This window comes from Tyto alba, unplaced genomic scaffold (genome assembly GCF_018691265.1).
Source record: "Tyto alba isolate M040663 unplaced genomic scaffold, T.alba_DEE_v4.0 Super-Scaffold_40, whole genome shotgun sequence".
NCBI classification, from domain to species: Eukaryota; Metazoa; Chordata; class Aves; order Strigiformes; family Tytonidae; genus Tyto; species Tyto alba.
Genome location: NW_024881316.1, coordinates 28,324,597 through 28,349,204, shown reverse-complemented (window position 1 = coordinate 28,349,204; position 24,608 = coordinate 28,324,597). Strand labels below are relative to the sequence as shown.

The following is a 24,608-nucleotide window of genomic DNA, read 5'->3' as shown; positions in this document are numbered from 1 at the left end:
CAGAAAGGTCCACCTCAGCCTTGGTGTGATGGGTTTTGAAATGTAACATGTCAGTGTGTCTGTGTATCCTAAACAATCACAGAAATACGTGCTATATATTACACGATTTCTAAAGCAACCAGAGAGGACCTGAGGAGGGTTGCACCCACTGTGCAGAGTGCTAAACAAATGCATTAGTGAGAAAGCTCTCTGTGGCGAGGTAGCTGGTAGAAGCCTTTTCTTTGTAAAGCACAGCCTTTCTGAAGCTGAAATTGTTTATGGGTCAGTTTCAAACAAATACCCTTTTCAGGTAAAAATACAGGTGTAAACCAGAGGTTTTCAATTGTTGAAGCACCCCATTTTGACATTTTTAGAAGTTTCATCTTTCCAGCTCGAACATTTGTTGCTTCAGATCTCTTTTAACTTGTGAAAAAGGTGGAATTATTTTGGAAATATTGAAGTTTCTTTCATTTTAGACTCTCACTTAACAATTGTATTAATCTTAAATTAATTCTAAATTGGGATTTTTTTGCTTTGTAGTTGAAAATTGCTATGGGAAGGGAAAACAGTTTCTTTGCTCTTTCTAATTACTTGCAGTCCTTCGTTAAAGACCTTGTGGTATAAATAACTCAGTATAGCATACAGTTGGGAGTATACATGCATGCACAGTATATTCGGGTGAGCTTTAACCTGTGACGTATTACTTGTACCTCAATAGTACTATAGCTGAGATTGGAAGAAGAGGAGGAAGAAACAAGAGAATGGTGGGAGAGGGTTAAAAGGGAAAAGAAGAAAAAAATAAAGCATATCTCTGAAGGAGATGGAAAAATTAGAAATATGGGACAAGGGAACAGGTTAAAGATGAGAAAGATGAAAGGAAGCAGATGAGACGTCAAGACTTGCATTGCAAGTATGTTGGGGAGGTTGCGGGGGGGGCAGGTGTAGGACCTAATGACCAATCACTGGAAAATACATTCAGTCTGAGGGATGAATCTGAGCTGCTAAGCATAACTTCAGTAGTATCCACAAGACGATGAAAAGATAGGACAAAAAAATGAGGCATCCTGATCCATCAGTCTTTGCCTGCTACAGCTGCTCCAGACCTGTGATTCTTACTAGGAAGAAACCATGTTGTGGTTATCACTATTTTTGTGAGGGAAAAATGGCTTATTTAAAAGGTACTGGCATTCCATATCTGCTTAAATTGCCAAAAGGAAGCAACATATTATATTTTATGTAATCATATTTACTAGATAAGGAAAAAACATAAGCTTCCAATCATATCGCCCCAGCACTTAAGTGTTCACAGAAATCCTCACCAAAATTGGCCTGTGTAGGAATGAATATAATTGAGCCCTCCCCCTGCTCTCCTTTCAACATTTCACATACAGAAAAACCCATATGCATCCCATCTCTGGTAATATAGACCTTCATCACCTCATGTCAAAAGGCCTTACTGAGAGTTTTCAAGGCTGCAGCCACTAATAGCTAATTTCAGTTTTCAGGGGAACTATTGACTTTGCCCTCACATCCCAGCAGGGTCATAGGTTTTTCATGCTAAATGTCTCCTACCATGCTGGATCAGTGTAACATATACAGTTGTTCTCTAATGGTAAAAGATCTTATTTATTGAATATACGAAAGACAGGGACAGTGCTCAGACCTTTTGCCCTACCGTAAAACAAAGCTGTAAAAAAAGAATGCCATCACCCACTAGTAGTAATTGTTGTAGATCTGGTTGTGGCTTTTACCAAACAGTAGAGTAAATATAGTGTGAGCATATCTATTTTTCACCTAAAAATTGAAAGGTTCTAAAACCTGTGTTCTGTCAAACATCGTTTAACATTAGAGATCTCAGTAATTTTTAAGGAGAGTCTTAAAGAAATGCTTTTCATCAAAGTGCATTTGAAATATATTGAAAAGACTAATCTTATCTAGTTTATTTTTCCTAAATGTCAGTTCCATTTTCCATGCATATGTGAGGTAGAAAGATCATTAAATATCTATACTCATCCAGTAAGAAGAAGATCCTGTGTTTTCTATTCACAAACCAGGGAGATCCAGGGACATTTTTTGTGTATATCTTGGAGAGGTATAAGCCAAGTTTTCTGACTTGTACACTCCTCTCTTACTACTGGACTTTGTCCTGCACATTGTCCTGGCATTCTTCCTCACCTTTGTCTCTTTTAAGTATGTTTTCATATAATTTCTTCAGGTATTTTGATAGACTCAGTAAGCATTTTACTTCTCTGACACCACAGTTAAACCTTTACAGCTGTGCAAAATCATTCTAACAGTGTTTCTGACACGCATTTTCTATTTACTCACTGCCAAGGCTCAAGATACATTTCTGGGACCTCCTCAGGTGTCCACTGTGGAGAAAGCTGCAAGTCCTTCCAAGAGCTGTCACAGCAGGTGGAAGATGAATGCATAAAAAAGGCAGCTGCTGCATGTTACCTGGGGGGAGGAAAAAGGATGGATTCTGAAGATCAGTAGGAGGGAATAGCTAAAGGTTTTTCTGGGGTATCCAGATGTCTTGGGCTCACAGAATAAGGGTCATTATTCACAATTATTAGCTAATATACTCTTTAATATTCCCACTTTTTAATATAGATTTGGAATTCCTCTCACAGATCCTGAAAAGCAATAAAAGGTAAATGGCTCATTCAGGAGCTTGACACAGTCATTCAGCTGTGAAAAATTGAGGAAGAAAGGGCTTTTAGGAATTTCCTAGGCTATTTGAAGTGCACGATCACACGGAACCATGTCTGAACACAATGTGTTATCACTGGCTCACTCTTTTTACTTGCAGTCATTTGTTAATTTTGATAAGGAGAGATAGAGCTACTTAACGGAATTGGTCGTTTAAATTCTAGAATGACTGAAAAATGAATCTAATTTAACACTCCACAGCATTATCCAGCACTTTTTTTTTCATTTATTGCTTGAATAGGGGCAGGGAAGAGGAACTTGTAGATCTCTGGGGCAAAAGGGATAAGGCAGCTCAGAAAGGCTTCCAAGGAGCAAAATGACCCTGGCTGGCTCAGAAACAATTGCTGTGGGGAACCAAAGCCTTTCAGGGTGATCACCACAATATTGCTAAGGCAACCCATGTTTTATGGATTATTTTCAGCTGCCAAAAGCTGAGAGGCAGGAGTTGGTGATGCCAAGACCAAGACAACCCCTGACAACTTCTGTGATCCCTGCAATATAGTTCGTTTTACACTTTTTCTGAGAGAGGACCTGAGGGATGCAGCCAGTTTCCTCTACTTTATTTAATAGGCTGTGTGCCTGGCTACTCTCTGATCGCTGAAGCCTGGTTCCACAGTCCTGCTATCTGGAACTATGCTATATAAAAGTGGACAGGCTGGATGAAAGCAGGAGATCAGGAATTCCTCAGTTCTGCTCTTCAGGTGGTGGGGACTGTGATTATTTGCTTTTAACAGTCTTGGTAGTGGCCCAAGCAAAGTAAAATGCTGGGATTCTTCAATATTTATTAGAGTAATATAAAAGAGAAATGTATTTGTGTTTGGAAAGCCAAACAAATTGTCTCTCTTGGGCACAACTTAATATGAATAACGAATTCTCTGAGTTATGAAATGGGCAGATGAAAATATTAAAAAAAAAAAAAAATAGAAAAAATGAAGGTAACTGCATCATGCCACTAGAAAAACCCATGCTGCAAAGCTGTTTGAATTTCTGGCTGCTATGTCTGAAAATGGCATAGCAGAGTAACAGAAATGTAGAGAAGAGTGAGAAGGATGATGAAAGATTTAGAATGGCTTTGCCACAATAATATACTAAACCAATTTATTCCTCAGTTTGGAAAAGAGAGGACTGAGGCAGGGATATGCTAAATGTCTGCATAATTATAAATGAAATAGACATAGTGAATAGGGATCGAAGATCCATGATTTTTCACAACCAAAGAACTAGGGGCACCTAATTAAGTTATCAGGCATCCTGATAAACAAACAAAAAGGAAATTCTTTTTCAAATAAAGCATAATTAAATTGTGAGGTGCATTGGCACAGGATGCAGTAGAGGCTATCAGTATAAATGGGTTCACAGAAGATTAGATGAATCCATAGAGGATAGATCCACTGCTGGCTATTAAAAATGATGGTCTAGATTAAACTTCCAGCTCAGGAAGTCCCTTAAGTGCTGATTGCGCGAAGCTGGGAAGGTATTCTAGGCAATCTATGTATTTGCCGTGTTTCCAGCAGCATCCATTTGGGCCAGTGCTGGAACCAGCATATGGGGATGAACAGGTCTTTGCTGGATCCATCAGGAACACTTATATGCATGTGAGAGAAAAAATAAGAATAAAAAAAAGAGGGCAAGATGAGAAAAAAACAAAGCAATTTAATTAAACAATGACTTCCTCTTACTGTTAATACTTTTCACACAGGCCTCTTGCAAAGGAAACCTCAATAAGCTTAAATCTCATACTATCATTAATTTTTACTTCAGTCAGAATTTTGCTAGACCTGCTGTGCTTCTGTGCATTTGTTGCTTACCAGCATGCTATCAAAACAACGCACAAGAATATTGTATTTGACAATACTGCCACCTGGGCTACATCTGTAGTAGTAGATTGAACAGTGCCAGGGCAACGGCCCAACAAGTAGGAATTTGAGTATTTATAATGTTGGTTATAGAGGTCCTTGTCTTAATTTTAAGCTTGGCCACCTAATTTTTACTGTCCCAAATAATTCCCAACTATTTTTTACTTTCCCAAGTAATTCCCAGGCTTGACTAGGGCAAGAGACCATTCCCAATAACAGTTTGGATGGAGCCAGCCTGTTCTTGAAGATATGCTAGACCGTGCCAGTTGGCCTTATGGCCAGAGAATGGGCCTTCACCATGCTTAATTTACTCTATAGATGTTGTATAGATGTTGTAATACTGATTGGATGTAACCTCTTGGAGATCAGGTGAGAAAAGGAAAAGGTTTGCAACAAGTGATTTTGGGGAAGGTCCAAACCAAGTCAATTACCTGTCTCCCAGGAGGGGGTGAGGGGGCCATAACGGCACCCAGGTGTGTACGCGTTTGGTCATTTCGCTTAGGTCAGGATCAGCCTAATGACAGTTCTCAGTGATACATGCCCTGTAGCAGACAAGATATCTTTGGCTAGGGTCAAAAGCCACCTGCAAGAAATACATTAATTGGATAACAGGCTAGTGGGCTTAGAGGTACAGGAGATATCTCTTCTAGATCTCTCAGTATCTCTAGTCTCGAAGAGACAATTTGGTTTTCTCAGATCATGGAGTGATATGGTGAGAGACCCATATTCCTACTCTATACATGGTTTAAGCTCTGTAATTATGTGATCAAATGAAGTTGCACCTGCTGTTTAATCCAGACATTTCAGGGCCTGTGTTTTCTTTCATCTGTTGTCAGAGTTAATATGCCAGGTGCTATATGAGAGAGAACTAAAAGAACAACAGCTACCATAGGGAGCTTCCAGGCTGAAATAAAAGCACACAGCACAGTAAAAAAACAGTGGGAGGTCCAGAGCAAGCCAATAATAAATAAATTAAAATCCAATGAACTGAGAAGTTCAATATTGGATGTAGTTCAGTCTTACTCTCATATTGTGATGGAGAAGGCAGTTAATTGATTGTAAGTCTTGCTGATGTGAGCTTTTTAAAGTATGTGTGCAACAAGTCCACTGAGAATGGGGCCTGTTTTGTGGATGGATAGGTTATGGAAAAAGTATGATTAGGAGATGGAAGCAGGACGCCTGGTTATTAAGGGCAGAATGAGTGCATAAAAAATGAGGGACAACATAGAGGCATATCTTGGTTGCAAGACTTCTCAGGTGAAGAAAGAGAATTTAAACTGATAGATCAGGCTCAGAGAGTAGATCGAGAAGTTAAAACTGAGATGATAAAATCCAAAGGATTGGTAAAGTGATTATTGAACTGAGGAAAAGCAGCGACATCAAGTGTTTTCTGTGCACTGACTGTCCAAATGCTCTCTTAAAGCATAAGCAGAGAGCAACAGGATAGAAGAGAGCTTGCATCCATAAGCTCTTACAGAAACTTTACTTCCCTGACCCAGAACACAAAGTAACATCCTACTGACCCACAATCCAGTACCAAGTGCAGCTCAGGAATGATTCAAAATTGACCACCCAAGAGATTAGCTGCATCTCCTTCATCCAAGCTTTACGCAGATGTAATTCTGTGGCCTTCAGTAGTTTTACTCTGGATTTACACTGGATTGTTACCTATTCTCTAGACAGAGAAAACTGAGTAGAAGCAGCTAAGGCTCCCTCTCGATTTGTAGCTCACCAGGAACACACCACACGCCTGAGCAATGGCAGCTATCATCCCTACCACAGCACATGCCCTTGCCCAGATTTGGCCCATGCCAACCAGCACTCCCCCTAGGTAATGTCTTCTTAGCAGGATAAGGAACAGCACAAGCCGGGCCGTGCTCCTGACAGACATCCAGCCTGTTCTGAGGACAAACGCTATGCCATGCCAGCTTGATCTCAGGCACTGGCCCATGTAATTTCCCACTGTACATGTAGTAGCCTCAGGGTTGAATGAGCCATCTGGATCTGTCAAGCTGGTTCCAGCTCAGCAATGGCTCCTGATGTTTCCAAGCTTAAGTCTGGAGAACTTCAGCTATGAAAGGTACCTAACAGAGTCTTGAGTGTTATCTGTGCAGTGTTGCACTGGAATGCATGACAAACCCATCACATTTTTTAAAAAGAAAATGAGGTACTAGATGTAAATGACAGTTTATGCTCTCCTATTTATGCAGATCACAGCATCATTTTACTATACATTCAACTTTCACAAGAGCAGGCATCTCTGCACTTTTAAAGCCTATAAATTTTTGTCACTATTTTGAGCCCTGTTGAGAGTGAAGAATTCTCCCACTATTTTTTTAGTTTCAGTTTCAGAGGCAGGTTTTTACTTTCTATTTAGACTATTCTGTGATGCAGTAGTTTGTATATTGAGAAGAGATTTTAACTAGTAATTGTGTCCCTTGTCTGTGGACTGTGTGTTCTGTGCATTGTTTAAAACCTTAGACTGTAAATCATCCTGTTTTCAAAATCTCTTTCTTTGCAATTCATTGCCCATCAAAACATTCCATGGTAAGACTACCATTTTCCTCTTCTCCCACTGGTGTAGAATATCCTACCAGTAGGCCCATCTTGAGCAAAGGGCAAGCTGAAATACTATGGAGCTATGAGATAGAGGAGGTGAATAGCATAACATGAATGCATGCAGTTTATGACACTTTCATGCATGAGAATTCTGTGATAATCTGCCTGACTTCATTACCATGAGATATGAAGTTTGCTGCTGTGCTCATCAGTGAAGAATATGTTTTTTTGTTTCTGTGGTCAATAATAAAAATGGTAATTTCTAGGAAAATTGTAAGCTGAATAAACCATGTATGTCTGTTGCTGAAGAAATAATATGACTTTGAAGTACAGTTCAACTTCACACAAAGATTGTCTTTGTAGTACCGCAAGAGCCACTGAGACTTTAATTTATGCTTCATAAATGCAGAATACAAAAACTGAATCTCTTCAAGGACCGAAGGAACTAACAATAGCCTTTTGAAAAGACAGTCTAAACAATGAATTAATGATGTGACTAGGTATATTCATAAAATATAAAGAAATAAGAAGTCCTCATACTTAAGAAGTAAACCAATCACTAAGAGATGCTCATATCCCTCATGCAGATTCATAAACCTAAGGGAATCACAAAGCAATTCTAAATTCCTTTGAAACATTTGCAATTGACCCTATTCAAAACAGAACACAGCTTTCTTGAAGGATGGAAATTCTAACTTTCATGCACTCTCTATAAACTCTTCTAGACCACAGGCTCAATGACACTAACAAATGTATTCATATAGGATAGTTATGAGAAAGAAATGAATTCTAATCCTAATTCGACTGGATAATTGAGGCAGAAAGAGATTAACTGATTTGTCCAAAATTGCACAGGAATTCTTATGGCAGAGTCAGAATCTGATTTACAGATCCTATTGCATGACCTTTCCCTTTCAATTTGAGAAGGAAATTTATTTTCTTCTTTTTTTCCTCAAACATTCCAAACCCAGAAATGTTTAGGCTAGTTTAGCCTACCCATAAAATTTTAGTCTATTTTTGGACAGAGCTTGTGAGAATAATGCTGACTTCTTGCAAGGGAGAAATAATGTTATGCATTTTATTTTCTTTGGATTATTCTGTAAGTTTTTCTGAATATATGTACATGATATTACTTTGGAATAAATTAATAGTTTTTTTCAAAAATACAAACCTACTGTTTCAATATAAAGCTTCTTTATCATAAAGTTAACAGTAAGATCTCCTACTTACATGAATGTAAAGGATCCTTCTGAATATTTTTATTATAACTTTCATTGAATTCCTTACTCTTGTGCAGCCAAATTAGAGGACAGGCATATGAGTTATACAATATAGGCAGATCATGTGAGCAAAGTCTCCATGGAAACTGCCTAATTTGTGCTTTTATTTAATTAGAGTTGTCCATTACCTCTCCAAATGAAATTTAATTTAAATTCATATGCCAGTCATTTTTTAAATTGTGTATGACTTTTTATCCGTCACTTAACGAGATCTCTCTAGTAGGCTGTATTTTAGCAGAGTGAGTTTATTTAACAATTGAGTTTATAAACAAGATGTTTATTTGACAGCTCACCTTATTCAACATTCTTAACATCCTTGGGACTTATTTTCAATGCAGGACCTATGCTATACTACCCATTGTTATCAATTGTATAGTCTTAACTTCACAAATTTTCGAAGCCAGTAACAATTGTTTGAGAGTATCCACATGAGAGTATTCACTCCCTTTGCTTGCTGTGAGATAATTGGGAAAAAAATCATAGTACAAATAAAAAGTGCAACCAAGACCAAGAAATATACAAAATGCATGTATTTGTTAAATGGAGCATTGAAACAGGCAAAACAGTGTGTCTGTTGCAAACTGAATCACAAAAAAACAGCTTGTCTGATATAGGGATTGAGGTACTCTTGTGAAAAGTCTGAGTTGGTTCAGACTTAGAGGAACGTCTGCCTGAGGATATAAGGAACATGAACTGATGTGAGTTATTTAGATGTCATCAGTCCTCGGTTGTGCACTACAGAAACATGGTCTGCAATACCTGATTTTGTCTTTCTCTGAAGAACTGCTGGTTGTATGTATATTGAGAGGCTATGGAGTACTCCATTCTTTCGCTGTTCTTTTGAGGTGTCTGTATGTGTAGCACGCACAGATGGTAAGAAAGAGCACAATGAAAAGCTGCATATACTCAAATAAATTCCACTCACCTGAGAGACCAGTCAATATGGATAATAGGACAAAAACATTAAAAAAAAAAAAAAAAGATACTATTGTGTACTTATATGAAACACGCTACTGTGATATTTTGTATCCTAATCTTTGTATTCTCAAGACAATCTTAAGGAAGTGTTACTGACATAGTTTTCCATATGCAGCTCCCTGTTACAAATATTTGAGTTAGGTGCCAGGTCCAAGTTAATTTGTATGCCAGCATGACAATAACGCAATGCAGAGGCAACAAGCTGCAATTCGGAAAGGGATATAGGCAGGGTAGCTAAAGGCTATTCAGCAGGTTTCTGCGTACCTCGCTGCATTCATGCAGCATAGACATATCATCTGAGATTAAGCACTCTTCCAGAATTACAGAAGTTGTCTCTGACACAAAAGTAAATGTTGATAAGAGAGTCACCATCACAGCATTGTGAAAGCTCAGAATTGCAGAATTGAAATGGCTGTGAATAAAAGGTAAAGAAAGTGGCCTGAAAATCATGAGTGGCATTATTATCATCAAAGGTGGGAAGTGCTAAAAGTACAACTGGAGGACTGACAAAGATTCTTCTTGGAATAAATACATTAAGACTAAAAGACAGTAGAATTCAACGTGACTAATCAAAGCTGGAAAGAAGAATGTGCAAGATGTTAAAAAATAAACCATTTATGAATATTATGACACTAGCAATGTGAAAACATCTGGCAAAATTTAAAAATAATTAAAAAAAAAGAACACTAGAACAACTGTCAAAGACTAATAGATACTGCAGATGATAACACCTCAACAGCTTCACAGTATCAAAGATACTACATGGTAATAGGAATCACAGAGTGGATTTTAAAACTAGTGGAGAGTTTATGTCTGGGTACACAAAAATATCAGAGTTATTAAATAGCTACTTTGTTTCTGTCTTTTCAGAAGAAGAGGGTGGCGATCTGCTCAAGTCGGGCTTCAGTTTTCCAGGGACGCCAGAGGAGGAGCTAGGTACAGATATCATCTCTCAGATAACTTGTACTGGTTGTACATTCAGAGGCTGGGAGCAGCCGTGGGGGTGAGGAGGCGGGAGGCTGCTCGGTGGTACAGCCTTCCTCCAGCCACAAAGCCCACATCAGGCATGGCACCAGATTCTGTTAATGAGAGTGGCCAAAAAACTCTCAGTCCAATCCTTCTGGGAATTTCTCACCTGCTATATAAGGTTAGAGAATCGAAAGCAGAACAACATCAGATTTGAGTAACATCCAGGCAACCAAGAATTCAAAAGAAAAAGGTGTTCAAGGAAATGGTCAGCTTTCTTTTGTCTTTTACTTTTTGTCTTACCCCTTAGAAAACATAATAATTGCAGATAGAGTTTTCAATATTTCAATCTTTCAAATTTAAAAAACTAACATAAGTAAGAAGAAATAAGAAACTCATAGAGCCCATGAGTGAAATCTTGATACTTCTGTCTCACAAAGCTAATAGTAGACTGTCCCACTGGCTTCAGAGTAGCCAGATTTATACCTTTTAGACTGTGCAAGATTGAGTTTCTGTTCCTGAAATTTTATATTCAGATTGTCACTGTTTTATGTGAAATCCATCAACATTTTGATTTATATGCAATTACTTTATGTGATTATTTTTGGAATAGAAATATGGAAAGTGGTTTCTGTGTGTTTGCTAGTTAAAGTTCCCTTTATTCAAAGTGAGCATACTTACATTTCAGAAGGTAGTGTAACAGTATTTTTTCTCCTTTTATGCATATGCCCGTGTTCATACATCACAACAGTTTATTTTGTGTTATTAGGACTTTTTTGTATTTAACAAGATTATTATGTATTCTTACTCTGACGTTATTGTTGCACATCGATAGGAAGATAAATCATAGTTGCTATATTAAGGAATAAACCCAAACAGTTTGAACAAGGAACAGGAATTCAGGCAGGAGATATCATTATGTTTAAATAATCTCTTAAAACAGGATTTTCTGCAACAAGAAGTGTTACCACTGATATACGCTCAAGTCAGGGAGTTCCATAAACATTCGGTGTAAAAATATCTGTATTAGACTTGTTTGTCCACTTAATATTAGAAAACAACGGAAAAAAAGCTATGGGATAAGTTCCAAAGATCGGACAGAAGGCTATGTTAAGGAAGAGACTGAAGAACCTTCAGGCAGTTTCTGCCTTAATTAAAATAGTGTAAGAGGGAAGATTCGGTTAAACATGAGGACCCTAGGAATCTCACAAGTGAATCCTATGGAGGACTCATGGAATGTACACACCTCTCATCCTTCTTGGACATTTGGGGTTTTTTTTGCCCTGCTACCCCATTTCACAACACAGGGGAAGGAGTTCAGATGCCCTGGAGTAGAATTCATCTCATCTTATCTAACAGTTGGAAAGTGATTCAGATGTAGATGTCTAAACTGAAGATACCAGGACTTCCTTTAGAGTCAATGAAGAGTGATAGACTTTTCTAGGACATTACAGATTTGGCCTACTTTAGAAGTTTAACTTAGGGTGAGATGAATCGTGCTCTAGAAGTATGTCAAAGTTGTTCTCTTTCCCATTCGGTTGAAAAGAACTGCAGGATTTCTGAAGCTAGAGTAAATGATGTATAAGTCAATAGTATTAAATGTCAGGTATCTACAGGACTAAGGGCCATCATATGAAATAGGTAATCAAAGATTAACACAAAGATGTGCTAAACTGATCAATCATCCAGCACCCTGATTAGGAAGAAGATGGGGATTAGTCAACAGAAATGAAAACCAGTAAAGTAAAAGATAAGAATAAAATTTCAACCAGACTACAAAGAAACTAAGCTGCTTTCAAAAACTTCATCTATTTATGACCAGAGGACTGGACAAAAAAGCCACAAACAACATGCTAAAAGCAAGGAAGGACAATTTATGATTGCTCATAAATTTTGGATCCCTATTGGAGTCCTCTGAAAGTAAGTAATAAAGATCACTAGTTAATGAATGGAGAGAGGTGGATGGCTTTCGTATTTGCAGAACGAAATCCTGTCCTCCTGACTTAGCTGCCAAACTGGAGATAGCCAAAATAGGTGAACTGGATACCATCAGTAATGTAAAAACAAATTATGTCCCATTCTCCCTCAGAGAGAATCACTGTAAAACAAGGAGGAGCATACTATGGAAGATGGAAATTGAGAAGACCTTTATAAAAGTTTGGGGATAATCAGTCAAGTTCCAAGCAGACAAGCTCTATAGTTACAGCTGTGCTAGTGATTAATACCTCTACATAAAACTGGGATATATCTGTCTGTCTGTCTGTTCCCCATGCTGGGTTCCTTTACTTGAAGATTTGAGTTCAAAGTCACAAACTCAACATAACATTAGTGAAAAAGCTACAAACTATTAGATCTTTTTTAGGCTCCACTTTTTCTTGCTGTTGCACGTGTATAAAGTTAAATAATCAGTGGAGAGAAGTCTGAATCTGGATACTCCAACCACTGGGCTGTGGCAATGGGCTCGCTCTCTCTCTATAGAAATATATATACCCCAATGACTATGTAATTATTTTGTATGAACAACCACAGTCTCGAGGACTGCTAGAGACATTAATCCCTGAAAAAAGCACAGAAAAGGCTTTCCTTGAGAAGTAAAATCATTGCCCCAGGTCAAGGCAGGAATAGAGATGATATTCTTCAAGGTAGCTCTAACTGCAGGGCTATTCATTATTTTAGACTCTGATACCTGCTCACTGTCCCAAGAAGCTTCAAGTTACGATCTCTCTGGTACTGAAAAATCTCTGGCTCTAGGCCCTTATTTGTAAAACAGGTTTAATATTTCCCAGTGAGGTTTCAGGGCTTTGGTGGGGATTAATTAATGTTTGCACAGTATCTCACCAGAGTAAAAATGCTGAATAGTCACTAAATAATATTATTAATACAATGATCCACTGTCTTAATTGGGAAGAGGTATCAAGGGATGGGACTGATCTCAGCTCTTTTACATTATCGATTCTATAAAAGAAATCATTAGTTAAAGCAGGCAGAAATGCAATGGTTTCCTCCAAAAAAAGCTTACCCAAGCATTCATAGTCAGTCCTCAAGAACAATATTTCATTGCTTTTCCATTAGCACTTATTTGTTAAGAGAGTTCAGGGTGATAAGTATTGTCATGGTTACAAGATTCACGCTCATACCAGAAATTCCTATTCTTTTCACTAGAAATATCTCAAATAAGCATGCTCAAATAAGAAACCTGATAAAGGTAGCAGGGCATGGTAGTAGGAGCAAGACATCTGACATGCGTGATCTCAAGTAGCTCACTCTAAGTCTCATGAAAACTGGAGTTCTTCCAATTCCAGACTTTCTTCTAGCTGGTGACTATAAAATCTGAACATTAATGTATTAGAAAAAAAAAAAAAAAAAAACACAAACATTTTATGAAACCAGTCTTTTCTATGCAAACTGGAAACTTCTTACAGTCTTTTACTTTAAGCATGTACAGAGCAAAGTAACATTTGCTTTGGGTGTCAAAAACAAATAGTGAAATCTTAACAAGAAACATAGTGAAAATGTGCCATGTTCAAATAGTAAGAGAAAGATGTGAACAGGGAAGGTGGAACTTTTCTTTAAATATAGATTTTAATAGGTAGTATATGCACAGCGTAAAGAGAGAAAAATAGGTTATTGAAAACTTACTTTAACTCCTTTTTATAGGTAAGGAAAACATTTATTTTACACAAGTTTAACACCAGCTTCTAATGCTAAGCAAAGAAAGAGAACTCTCACTAAAGGCTTTTTGTTTCAGTAAATTACTGTTTTCTCTTCAGGAATGGATATTGAGTTGATGTTAAGAAAAAGGTTAAAAACCTATAAAACAGGTTGCAGTTACTAATAATGCTCTTAACCTGCCCCAATTGCAAAGTAAACTCTAAGAGGGTTTAAAGGCAGGTTACAAAAATGTATTTTTATTTCACAGTTGTTGCAGTCATACTTTTGATTAATTGGTACAGTTCGAGTGCCAGACAGTAACATCGTGGTTATCCAATCACTGTTGATTGCATGATCATGCCGTTCTGAGCTTATGTGTTGAAAGGAAGAAAGGATATAGCTGCTCTTGAAATAAAAAAAAATAAAGGACTGACTTTCCAGTCTGTCTGTCTTTCTACCTAATTATCCAGCCTTCCTTCCTCAGTGCAGTCTGCATCTGAACACTTTGCACTTTTCATGGGTTTCAGCTTCATATAACAGGCACAACAAGGAATTTTTCCCAAAGACAGACAAGGGTTTGGCAGTGGGCACTTGGCTCTCCTCTGTGACAGATCCATGCCTCGGTCCACCTTCCCCCAGAGCATCCAGGGATGGTTAAACAGCTGTAGATGTTGACTGGAGCTGGTGGGACTTCAGTCAGACACAGGGCTTGGACACACAGAATAAACTGCTACAGTGACACCACTGCAAAAGCAGGCACAATAACACTTTATTTTAAATTCTTAGACAGTCATTATCCCAGAGACTGAATGTTTCCCTGCTTTCTGACACTAACCCTTAGAGGTACAGAAGTTACTTTTATTCTTATGCTATGTGGAACTGTGATAGGGAGTTTACAGGAGTCATCCACAATGGTTAACTTTAACCCATTGAGGCAAAGTAAAGCCTCTCAGTGGCCACTGTCATCACTTCCCATGGACTTATCCTGGACCATACAAAAAATTCATGGCTGGACAGGAAATCCTGACTGCAGATTTCCCAAGATAATCTACTAACCACAGGACTATTTTTCTTCCATATAATAAAAATATGGAGACAGGTGGTTTGGTGTGGAGATATAAAAGTCTTTTAAACTTACAAGAGATTTTAAATACGAGATGCCCCGATTCGTCTCTGTGTCAATGCTGTTTTTGCTTATTGTGACTAGCTGAACAGATACTGCAAAAACCAACCTTTTTTTTTTTATTATTATTCCATCATATCTGTAAATAATTCTACTTCAAACCCTTCCTTTTATCTGAACACAGAAACTGTAGTGTAGAAGTTTACTGATGTGATGATAGGGACCAGAGAAAACATTAATGAAATAATGAAGAATGTTTTTCAGAAAATTAATTTTGAACTTTAAATTCCTTTTAGTTATGCTTATTTAGTTATGCTTTAATTAGAGATTATTCTATGAATTACTTCTAGTCATAGAACAAAATCATATCATATGGCCTGAGCATCATATAAAAACATGCTAACTATCCTGCATTTTAATTATAGTCTGTTGGCAACAAACTCTTTACTAACAATCTGCAGACCAGAAGCTATTTCTAAAAATTAAACACCTCATAATGTCACATAACTCTGCAAAAATCCCATTAGGCCCAAGGTCAATTCACAAACAGGAGAAGATATTTGTAAGAATGTAAGATTAATCAAATAGGTTGTTTGTTATGAATTATTCATCCATTTCTACTACAGAATACAGTGGGGTTTATGCATTTGTTACTTTGCCAAGAAGCAAATATTGTTGTTCTAAATGATTTGTGCGTTCTGACTGGGCTGTCCAGCCCAGGAGGCTCCTAAGTTCAGTTGCAGAGGAAATATGTTCTTTCCAGATTGGGAAGTGTCATCCCATTGTTAGTCCACATCTGTACTACTGATTCCAGTGTCTGCATTGGAATGAATGAAAGACCTTTCCAAGGAAAAGAGAGAGAAGTGAGGAGGTGGTGAAACAGCTTGAGTTAATTTTCACATTTTCACCTGTGGGTTGTTAGCACAGGAGGGATATTTCTCTCTCCCTCATGCCCCAGTGACCTCTGTAACACCTGGGTGCATAGCTGATATGCAAAATTTACTTTCCCATAGAGGCTGCAATGGAGATGAGAGACTGACTCATTTGGCTGCTTCACTGTGCCTGCCTTCTTCACTGAGTGTCTTCACTGTATTGTCTCTTTCCAAAAGGATAAAATTTGTGCAGCCTTTTAAATGTATTCCCATGATGGACAGCTTATATGATGTGCTCTCCATTTCTCCAGAGAAAAGTTACCACGCTCTACCTCCACGTTCATTGCGGGATGCTTAGGCTCTGCTGAGGGCAGGACAATTTGTATTGGCCCACCCAGGGTGGTGGGGGTACTTCCAGCATGGAGGTACCTGGCCATGGCTGTCTCTCACAGTGCTGGCCACACAGGTCACTGATTCAGTCTGTCATCCTAAGGGGATTTGCACTAATGTAAGTAGTACAGCAGGATAAACACCAGCAAGTATTAATAATACAGTCCAGGCTTTCACCAGTGAGTTCAGCTATCACCTTTCATGATGAATTTCTTGAGCAATTCTGTTTCGTTTTGTTTTGTTTACCACCTTTTTACAAAGTCATTTCTCTTCATAACTAATCAGACAACAGCATATTAAGATGTCCTGTCTCAAAGTTGCCAAGGGTGTGGGTACTTACACCATCACCTCATCGCAGGAGCAGGGTTTGCAGTTTGACCCTTCGGTGCCACATGGGAAACGTGGGTGCTAATGGTTGTGGGAAAAGGCAATTAATATTTGCAGTGCTTCTCACAGACCCAAAGCAGAGCTTAGCCAGGCAGAAAAGAGACAGCACCCTGATTTGAAAATTCCCAGTCTGAAGGTTATGGAAAAAGGGAGATTTTTCTGCCTGTTACTATGGCAACAGGTTTAAAAGAGAACTTGTCACCAGACTGCTGTTTCTTCCTGCACCCCATAGGAAAATCAGGATGAGACCTCCTCCATCTCAGTGGGTTGAGCTGAGCAGAAAAGTTCACAATACAATGACAAAGCAGCAAGAGGCAGTGCCAAGGGTGTACAGCTGAGCAGATAATGATGAAATCCAAAAAGTAAAAGAAATAATTGTTTTGGGTCAGACTAAGGCTCAAACTCTGAAATTTTTGGTGAATCAAAAGGCTGCAAAGAACTGATGCTGAAGCAAACAGAAAATCAAATAATTTTCTTCAGTTCTGACAATTTAAAAAGATGTATTGATTGTTTTTAAAAAAATAAAGTGGATTTTGAAATAGGAAGGTATTTAAAATTGAACATTCATATGTTCTGTGGCAATAATCAATGCTTCTGAGAATTAATGCTTATATTATTTCTTTCCCAGAAGAGTGCTTTATAAAATAAGCAAAATCTTTAAAATATATCCACATTTTAAAGAAATAATAAAAGGCAGTTTAAGAGGAATGTATGAGAAATATTTTTGCTTGGATATAGAAACATTAATTCTTGCATTACAGATGATGGTAAACTTCCTCTGTGATATATCAACATAAATAAAGGATAAATTCAGAAGAATTCCAGAAACACTAAGCAGAGAAAATTCATTCAAGGAAGAGGTTCTTAATTTTCAGCATTATTTCTTTTGTTTGATTTTCATTTAAGAATCAACTATAAGTATTTCTTATTAGAAAAGAAACCTTGGAGATATGGTAGTTCCATTCAGCTGAATAGTTGGTCCAAGTGGTTTAGATCCTTGGGACTAAAGCTTGACCCCTGTGCTATCAACGACAGTATTTCAGCAGAACCAGTTTCTCCCTTCCATGCCACTGTCTTCCTGACTGGGGACCCTTCCAGGCCTCTAACACATTTGTTCCAGTCCATCATGAATTGCGCTTTCTGTAAAATACAGCACTGATTAGAGGCGATTCTCCTCAAGTGATACCAGGTTTCATAGGTAAACTGACCAAGAACTTTACTCAGCAAATGTTTAGAACTAACCCTGAAGCAGTGATGTTAACAGCAGATTTGTCATTGCCTTCAATGGGACAAGGATTTTCCTTTTACTTCTAGAGTTGTGTGTAGATTCCTGTGTATTTCTTTGACCTGTACTACTCAATTACTTTGGCTTTCTTTAATTGCTGAGTAAACTGTTGCAGTTTTAATGACACCGAGGGAAACTGATTGTCTCCTGTATTTGACCTAGTAACTGTAAGCAGCAGAATTTTCTCCCTTAGGAAAAAAAGTCCATGAAGCCAGGCACAATAAGGAACAAAAGAAGTTTAATAGTGTTGGACTAGCTTTCCTGGTCTTTATTTCAAAGTATTATAACCTATCTTCTTATAACCAGTTGTTCAATGATATTCATATAATGAAGACCTGATTGACTCCATACAGCTGTATCTCTCTACACGTGCGTTAGTTAGTTTAGGTCAATCTAATCCTCGTACTTTATATCTTTTTCAAAAACTTCACTGACTATACAGATTCTGTTAAAAAATGTTAGTCATAAACCATTTTGTGGACTTCGCTCTGTCATAGCACTGTTGAAAAAGCGAATAGTGGCAATGTACTTCAAAAATTGAAAAGCCCTATGAAGGTCTGTGTGCTACATACCAGTTAATGCTAGGACATCATACACTTCAAGCCAATGGAATTTAATTTTGCACCATCCTGAGGACTGCTTGCATCCCTCCACTCCAATCCCTGGAATCCCATATTACCTCTCATGGATTTCTGTCCTGTCCTTTGTCATGGCATGAACACAATATTGTGCCTCTCAGCCTTCCCATACAGTCCAGGTGCCCATTCTTCCACCCAGAAGATGTGGGATGTCATAATTCCTCACGTATTTTTCCACATTTCTCCTTTTTCACATATGGCACACCCTGGTCTCTCTGTCAGGTGTTGTAACCCTACTTTAGCATACCCCTGGTCACAGCTTTCTCCAGTAATCACAGTTCTCTGTGCTTTTCTTCCTCTCAGTATATTGCACTATGTATCCCCTGAAATTCAATACCCCCACCTCCCACTCCGCCACCTCAGACATCCCATTCTCACTAATTGACAGTTTTTCTGCACTCCTTTTACTATGGACCCTTTTCTCTGATCATGTTTGTTTATCTCAGAAATAAATCCCTTGGGATGTTGGGTTGCCACTCTACGAACCTCTATTTGAAAGATGGATGGAGCTGAAGTCAGAGAACTGTTGTGCTGAACAATATGATTGGGTGCCATCAAATATTTGTTCCACCTGTAGACATCTGCGTCAGTGCTTGAAACTGGGACTGTGCTGAATAAATGGCAGCACTCCACTCCTTACTTATCCCTTTGGGTTTTCTGACTTTGCTCTAAATTGGTATGTTCTGGTCACAGAAGCTGTTTTAGGAATGGAATTTGCATGTCCATTTTTATCTAACATGGGAGTTATAAAAACCATCTTACCCTTGGTCATTATTAGTCATGTGGTTCCACTGAATTAGCTTGGGCTGTCAAATCATTTCCATATTTTAGCATTAGACATGTGCCTCAGATCACCTACATCTATATATTTATGATCTAGTTTTCTGCGTCGGAACTTGTCATCCACAGCTTCTGCTGTAGTCAGCAGAGATAAATACGTACACGAAGGGTGGTATTCATCTGACATTTTTTAGATATGTACTTCAGGCTGAGATGAATCACGACAGTTTCTCACACTGCAAAATAAAACTGCATCCAGACGGCATATTTCTAACAATCTTTGGCCCATGTTATTCTTGAAATTGTGTCTATATATTTGTTGGAAGAGTCCTATTTACATAGTATGACACTATGACGGCAACAGTTTTATGGACTGATCACATCCCCTGGTTCTGTTTAGTCCGCTAGTATAAACACAGCTATCTGTGCCTACCACAAGGACTGCTCAGGATCCGGAATAGAGAGGTATTTCATTTTCAGGCTTAAGTGTCAGAACAAGACAGGAATGCACATGCAGCCCATGACTGCTGTGTGTTTGACAGCCTTGGGCATTCTGGTGCTTGGCTTTAGGTCCTCAGATCTGCCTACTTCTCTCCTTTGCACAAGGAGACTGTACCTTGTTGCAATAGTCCCGAGAGGGCTGATAATACTCATTTTTGAGAGGATGTCTCCTCAGACTTCAGTATTTCAAGTAAGCAGCCTCAGATGTTAGATAGGAATTCATAGACAGGTGAATGCACTGCATGCAGTGCAAATGCATCAACTCAATGTGACGGAAAATACAAGTCATCTTCTAAAGCTGGAGGTTAAAGTCAGGTAGTCACCCAATCTTTGCAATTTTATGTAAATTTTATACAAGATGTTGTGCTGCATAAATAGATTTGAAATCTCATGAGACTGGAATAGCAGCTTAAGGCATTTCCAGAATTTCTTCCTTGCACTTGGCAGGTTAGTCACGCTTCTCAATCCATGTAAATATTCATTTTCAAGGTTAGAATAAACCAGAGAAAAATACTATAACAAGCTAATGAGGAAACAGTGCTCATTAATGCTACTTACTACAGTCCTTGGGCAGACAAATCTCCATCCAAAGTATTTTATTTATACATTTTAATATTTAATATATACTTATTTGATTAATGTACTTGGTTTTACATTATTTAATATTTGTATTAGTTATAGGTTAGACTGTGGATATATTTTTTTTTCATAATGCATTGCAGCACTAATTTAACTGAGTGAAACAGCACAATGCAACAGTCTGGTTTTCTATACCACATCTTTATTGAAAGCTTGATTGCGTATCTCTATTCATCAATGCATTTTACTGGTTACACTATGCAAAAGAGCTGTTTCTTCTCCAATGAAAACAGCACAAATGTTTCAGATGGGTAAGCAGTTTACTCAGGGGCTTATAAGGTTAAAGCAATTTAAATTAATTTCTCAAGAGAAAAAGAAGTGCTTTGCAATAGATAAATAAATAAATAAATGAAAGCAAAAATCAGGCACCATTTTTTAGTTCCAGGAATTCTTATTATGCTCCAAAAGCTTGCTTTAAATATGTAACACACAAAAAGATTTGTATGAAGAGATTTGTGGAGACATGCACTTCTTTTGAATGTCAGAGCGGTTTCTAGTGTTCTTACATTGATTCTCTTTAGCAAAGAGCAGTGTTCCAGGAACTCTAGAAATGCGCAGCTCTTATTTTTCATTGCTTAACGATTTTTAGCCGTTCTGCCCTAGAACATTAAAACTAATTCTGATTAATTGTTCCAAACAGTATTCTTGGTCCTTGAACCTCTCTTTCTTCCCTTGATACTGACATAAGGAAGAAGCTTGAAGGCTCTAAATATTGTGACCGGTCCTTGAAGACAGTCAAACTAACATCTGCTTGGAGTGAGAGAGCAATTCTTTTAGCATCAGGAAGTCCAGAATTAAAAACAGGGAGAAAAAGCAGGGAAAGCCATGCCATAAAAGGGAAAGTGTTGAAATAGACAGGAAAGGATGTGGAAATTCTTCCGTCTGTCGAGGTTAAAGGTTGACTTATATCTGTACAGTAGTCTCCGGAAAGAACAGCTTTAAGGAATTTTCAGGATTTTGGAATGACAGAATTCTCTATGACATAACAGCCTAAGTCTTGGTCTAGGTGTCCTCCCTCTGAGCCTTTATGTATTCTCTGATTATCCATTGAAGTCAGTGGAAATATTCCATTTTGCTCTGATGAAACCTAAAAAAATGCCATTCCTGTGCTCACATATTTTTTCTCTGTTCCTCTTCCTCTATCTGCCTTGGGTTATGTTTATTTGTTCTTCTGTCTCCTGTCAGTTCTTTGATTTGGATGGTGGCACCTTCTTTAAGGGACTAGACATTAGTATCCTCAATTATATTTTTAGAGTGATTACCCTAAGAAAACATAAGAGCTGATGTAAAAAAAAAAAAAAAAAAAGCACTTGCATTTTATTCTAGATATCATTATCTTCAAGACATAGACTAAAACTCCCATTTAATCTGTCATTATTGGATAAATCTGACATTATATTGTTACATCAAAATCTTAAATTTATTTTTTAAAGGATTCATAAAAAAATATTAATACTGTGGCTTTACAAATTTTTATGAATCAGATGAGCTGTGGACATTGACTGTAGACACACTCTTAGCCCCTTGCAAATGCAAGAAAAGCGTATTAGCTCAACTGTATTTTACACTAGCACATTTTTCTTGGCGTTTTTGGCAGACTAAGATCTAGCACATGGCCAGTTACACTGGCCTGGTACCGTACAGTAAATCATTCAGCCATAGCTCAACTGTTTCTTTGAGCCCTGAAACCAGCTCCCTGAACAAAGTTGACTGAGTAGTACAAAGCAGAGATAACTTGATAAATTTATGTATTATAATCAAAATTTTGAAGACTTTCACAGGGTTTGTAAGGAGTAATGGTGCCTGGGACATAGAACAGGTTTTATGTCCCAACCAGAGCCCAAACCTATTTGGAGTGATAAATTTAGATGATGTACATGTAAGTAATTTGGGATTTTATCTAGTATCAGTTACTCTCTATGGCAGATTTAAGAGAGGAAAATTACTTTTGGAGAATGCCCCCCTCTTAATTCACTTTTTAATTATTTTGATTATGCTTATTAAATGTCTATAACAGTTTCTAACTACTGTGTTTCAAATTCAGACATTCCGTGAGGCACATGAAATGCTATAAGGCTGAGAAAGCAATGTACAGAAAATGGTATTTTTCTATAACTGCACTAAGCTAGAATCATAGGAAGTCATGAGGTATGGAAAAGCTGTTGTTAGATTATCCATTGCAGTGCAATCAAATCATGTTGTCTCATATTGCTAGGGATGTAACAAGATGAAAATGTTTGAATCCTTCTGGGCTATGTTTGGTACTGTGTGAGGCCTAAAGAAATCACCAGGGACTACCAGTTCTGTGCTAGGAAACTCGTTTAAATGAGTTTCTTATTCCTGTCTAACTCTTTCTTTTGTTCTGGATCTCTGCCATGCCCTTCCGTTGGTTTTTTTTGTTGTTGTTTGGTTGTTTTTTTTTTTTTTCCAAATGCATTGCTGAGACGTAGTACAAGAGTTACCTTCATTCATAGATGTGCAAGAATGTTGACTCTCATCGTGCTGTCAGTTTGACTGAAGAGCATCCTTCCACCTCCCTCTGGCTCATACCACTGTGAAAACGAAAATCAGCAAATCCACAAGCACTTTGGAATATGTTGCCTGTACTCCAGTTTCCTTTTCTGTAAAAGAAGAACTGTGCCTTCCACATCTCATGGGATTGTAAAAACTAATGCAGTAATCTCTGTCAGGTGTTTTGGAAACCCTTAATGGGAAGCACAGACTTAGTTCAACACATGGACCATTATTATTCCCCTGATAATGTTTGGTAATATACTGTGTTAAGTACCATTAATTACAGTGCTACTTATGTGGCTGAATCCCAATGCACTGTTATAATTTACTACCTTGTCTATATATAGCTGTACTTTTAATTGGATAATCAAAATTATGTGATTTCAGAGAAGGAGTTTTATTTCCTTTTTGTAACTACATCTATGCAGGGCATTATAACCTAAATAGTACAACAGACTGAGTAATCAACAGTAATAAGTTTTAATTTTAATGTGAAAATAGCCAAGAATTAAGTAAAAGAAACTTGCATAAAAACAAAATAGAAGCAGAAAAGGATATGTGCACAGACACATCAGTTTCACACCATGATAAGGTCTGGAGGTGACATTTGGAACCTTAAATCCATCTTTGAGTTTAGTGTGGCAGGATTTTGACTAGGATGAAGAATATTTTATTGCTTATTAGTTTAATGCTACATTCATTTTAAAACATTATGTGGCGCTCTGTGGAAATTAGGATGTAATAAAATTATCTAAGCATCTTCCACTATAGGAAATCTAGAGCATTTAGGTTATGAGATTGCTGATGTTAAAGACTTGCAGCAAATTTCATTTTGTACTGAAGTATCATGACATAACACTCACTAATTGAATACATTAAAGAGATACGGATATTGATCTGTTTCATGACCATATCCAGTCATTGAGTTTTCACTAGCAGTGGGAATATGATTTAGGAGAGTTTTGTCATATGTTTAGAAACCCCTCAAAGTGCTGTTGGCTACTGTGTTATCTCTACAGTCTCCAGTGTCCAGTTATGTTGTTATATATAACAAGTACATATTCTCTGGCTTCCATTCTGGTTGAGGCCTTCAACTTCCTTGTATCAGGCACCTGTGCAAGATTATTTAGATTCTCTAGAGCAAATTTGCAGTCAGACTATGATAAGTGGATTGTATAAACACTTATGCATCTGTCTGATCCTCTAAAGTCTTGCATCCTATATCTTTGTCTGCTTTTGAAATGTTGCTTAGATAAGCTGAAATTGAAGAGAGAAAGTGAATGCGAAAATCAAATTGAAGCATTTCTGGGTTTTTTAATTTTCTGTTTGTAGCATTTGACAGCTGCAATAAATTGCATGAGAGGAAAAAAAAAAAAAATCAGAGGCTTGAATATCAAAATCTTTGCTTACAAGCTACATTTATTTAGTAATCATGCTCATTTAATAACCACAACTCAGAACACATGATCCACAGGAACTAATAATCGTGTCTATCAAA

General features: G+C 37.6%; 1 protein-coding gene across 9 annotated transcripts in view; it reads left to right on the top strand.

The window, feature by feature from the left end:
- DLGAP2 (DLG associated protein 2) overlaps positions 1-24,608 on the top strand; it is a 477,131-nt gene that overhangs the window by 361,605 nt on the left and 90,918 nt on the right. For 5 of the 9 annotated variants that reach the window (XM_042803361.1, XM_042803360.1, XM_033009915.2 and 2 more), the window contains one exon: positions 10,235-10,300. The exons of the other annotated variants lie outside the window; for them this stretch is intronic. In XM_042803361.1, coding sequence (XP_042659295.1) covers positions 10,235-10,300 — 66 coding nt within the window. The remainder of the gene's footprint in view (positions 1-10,234; positions 10,301-24,608) is intronic. 9 annotated transcript variants of the gene reach the window in all.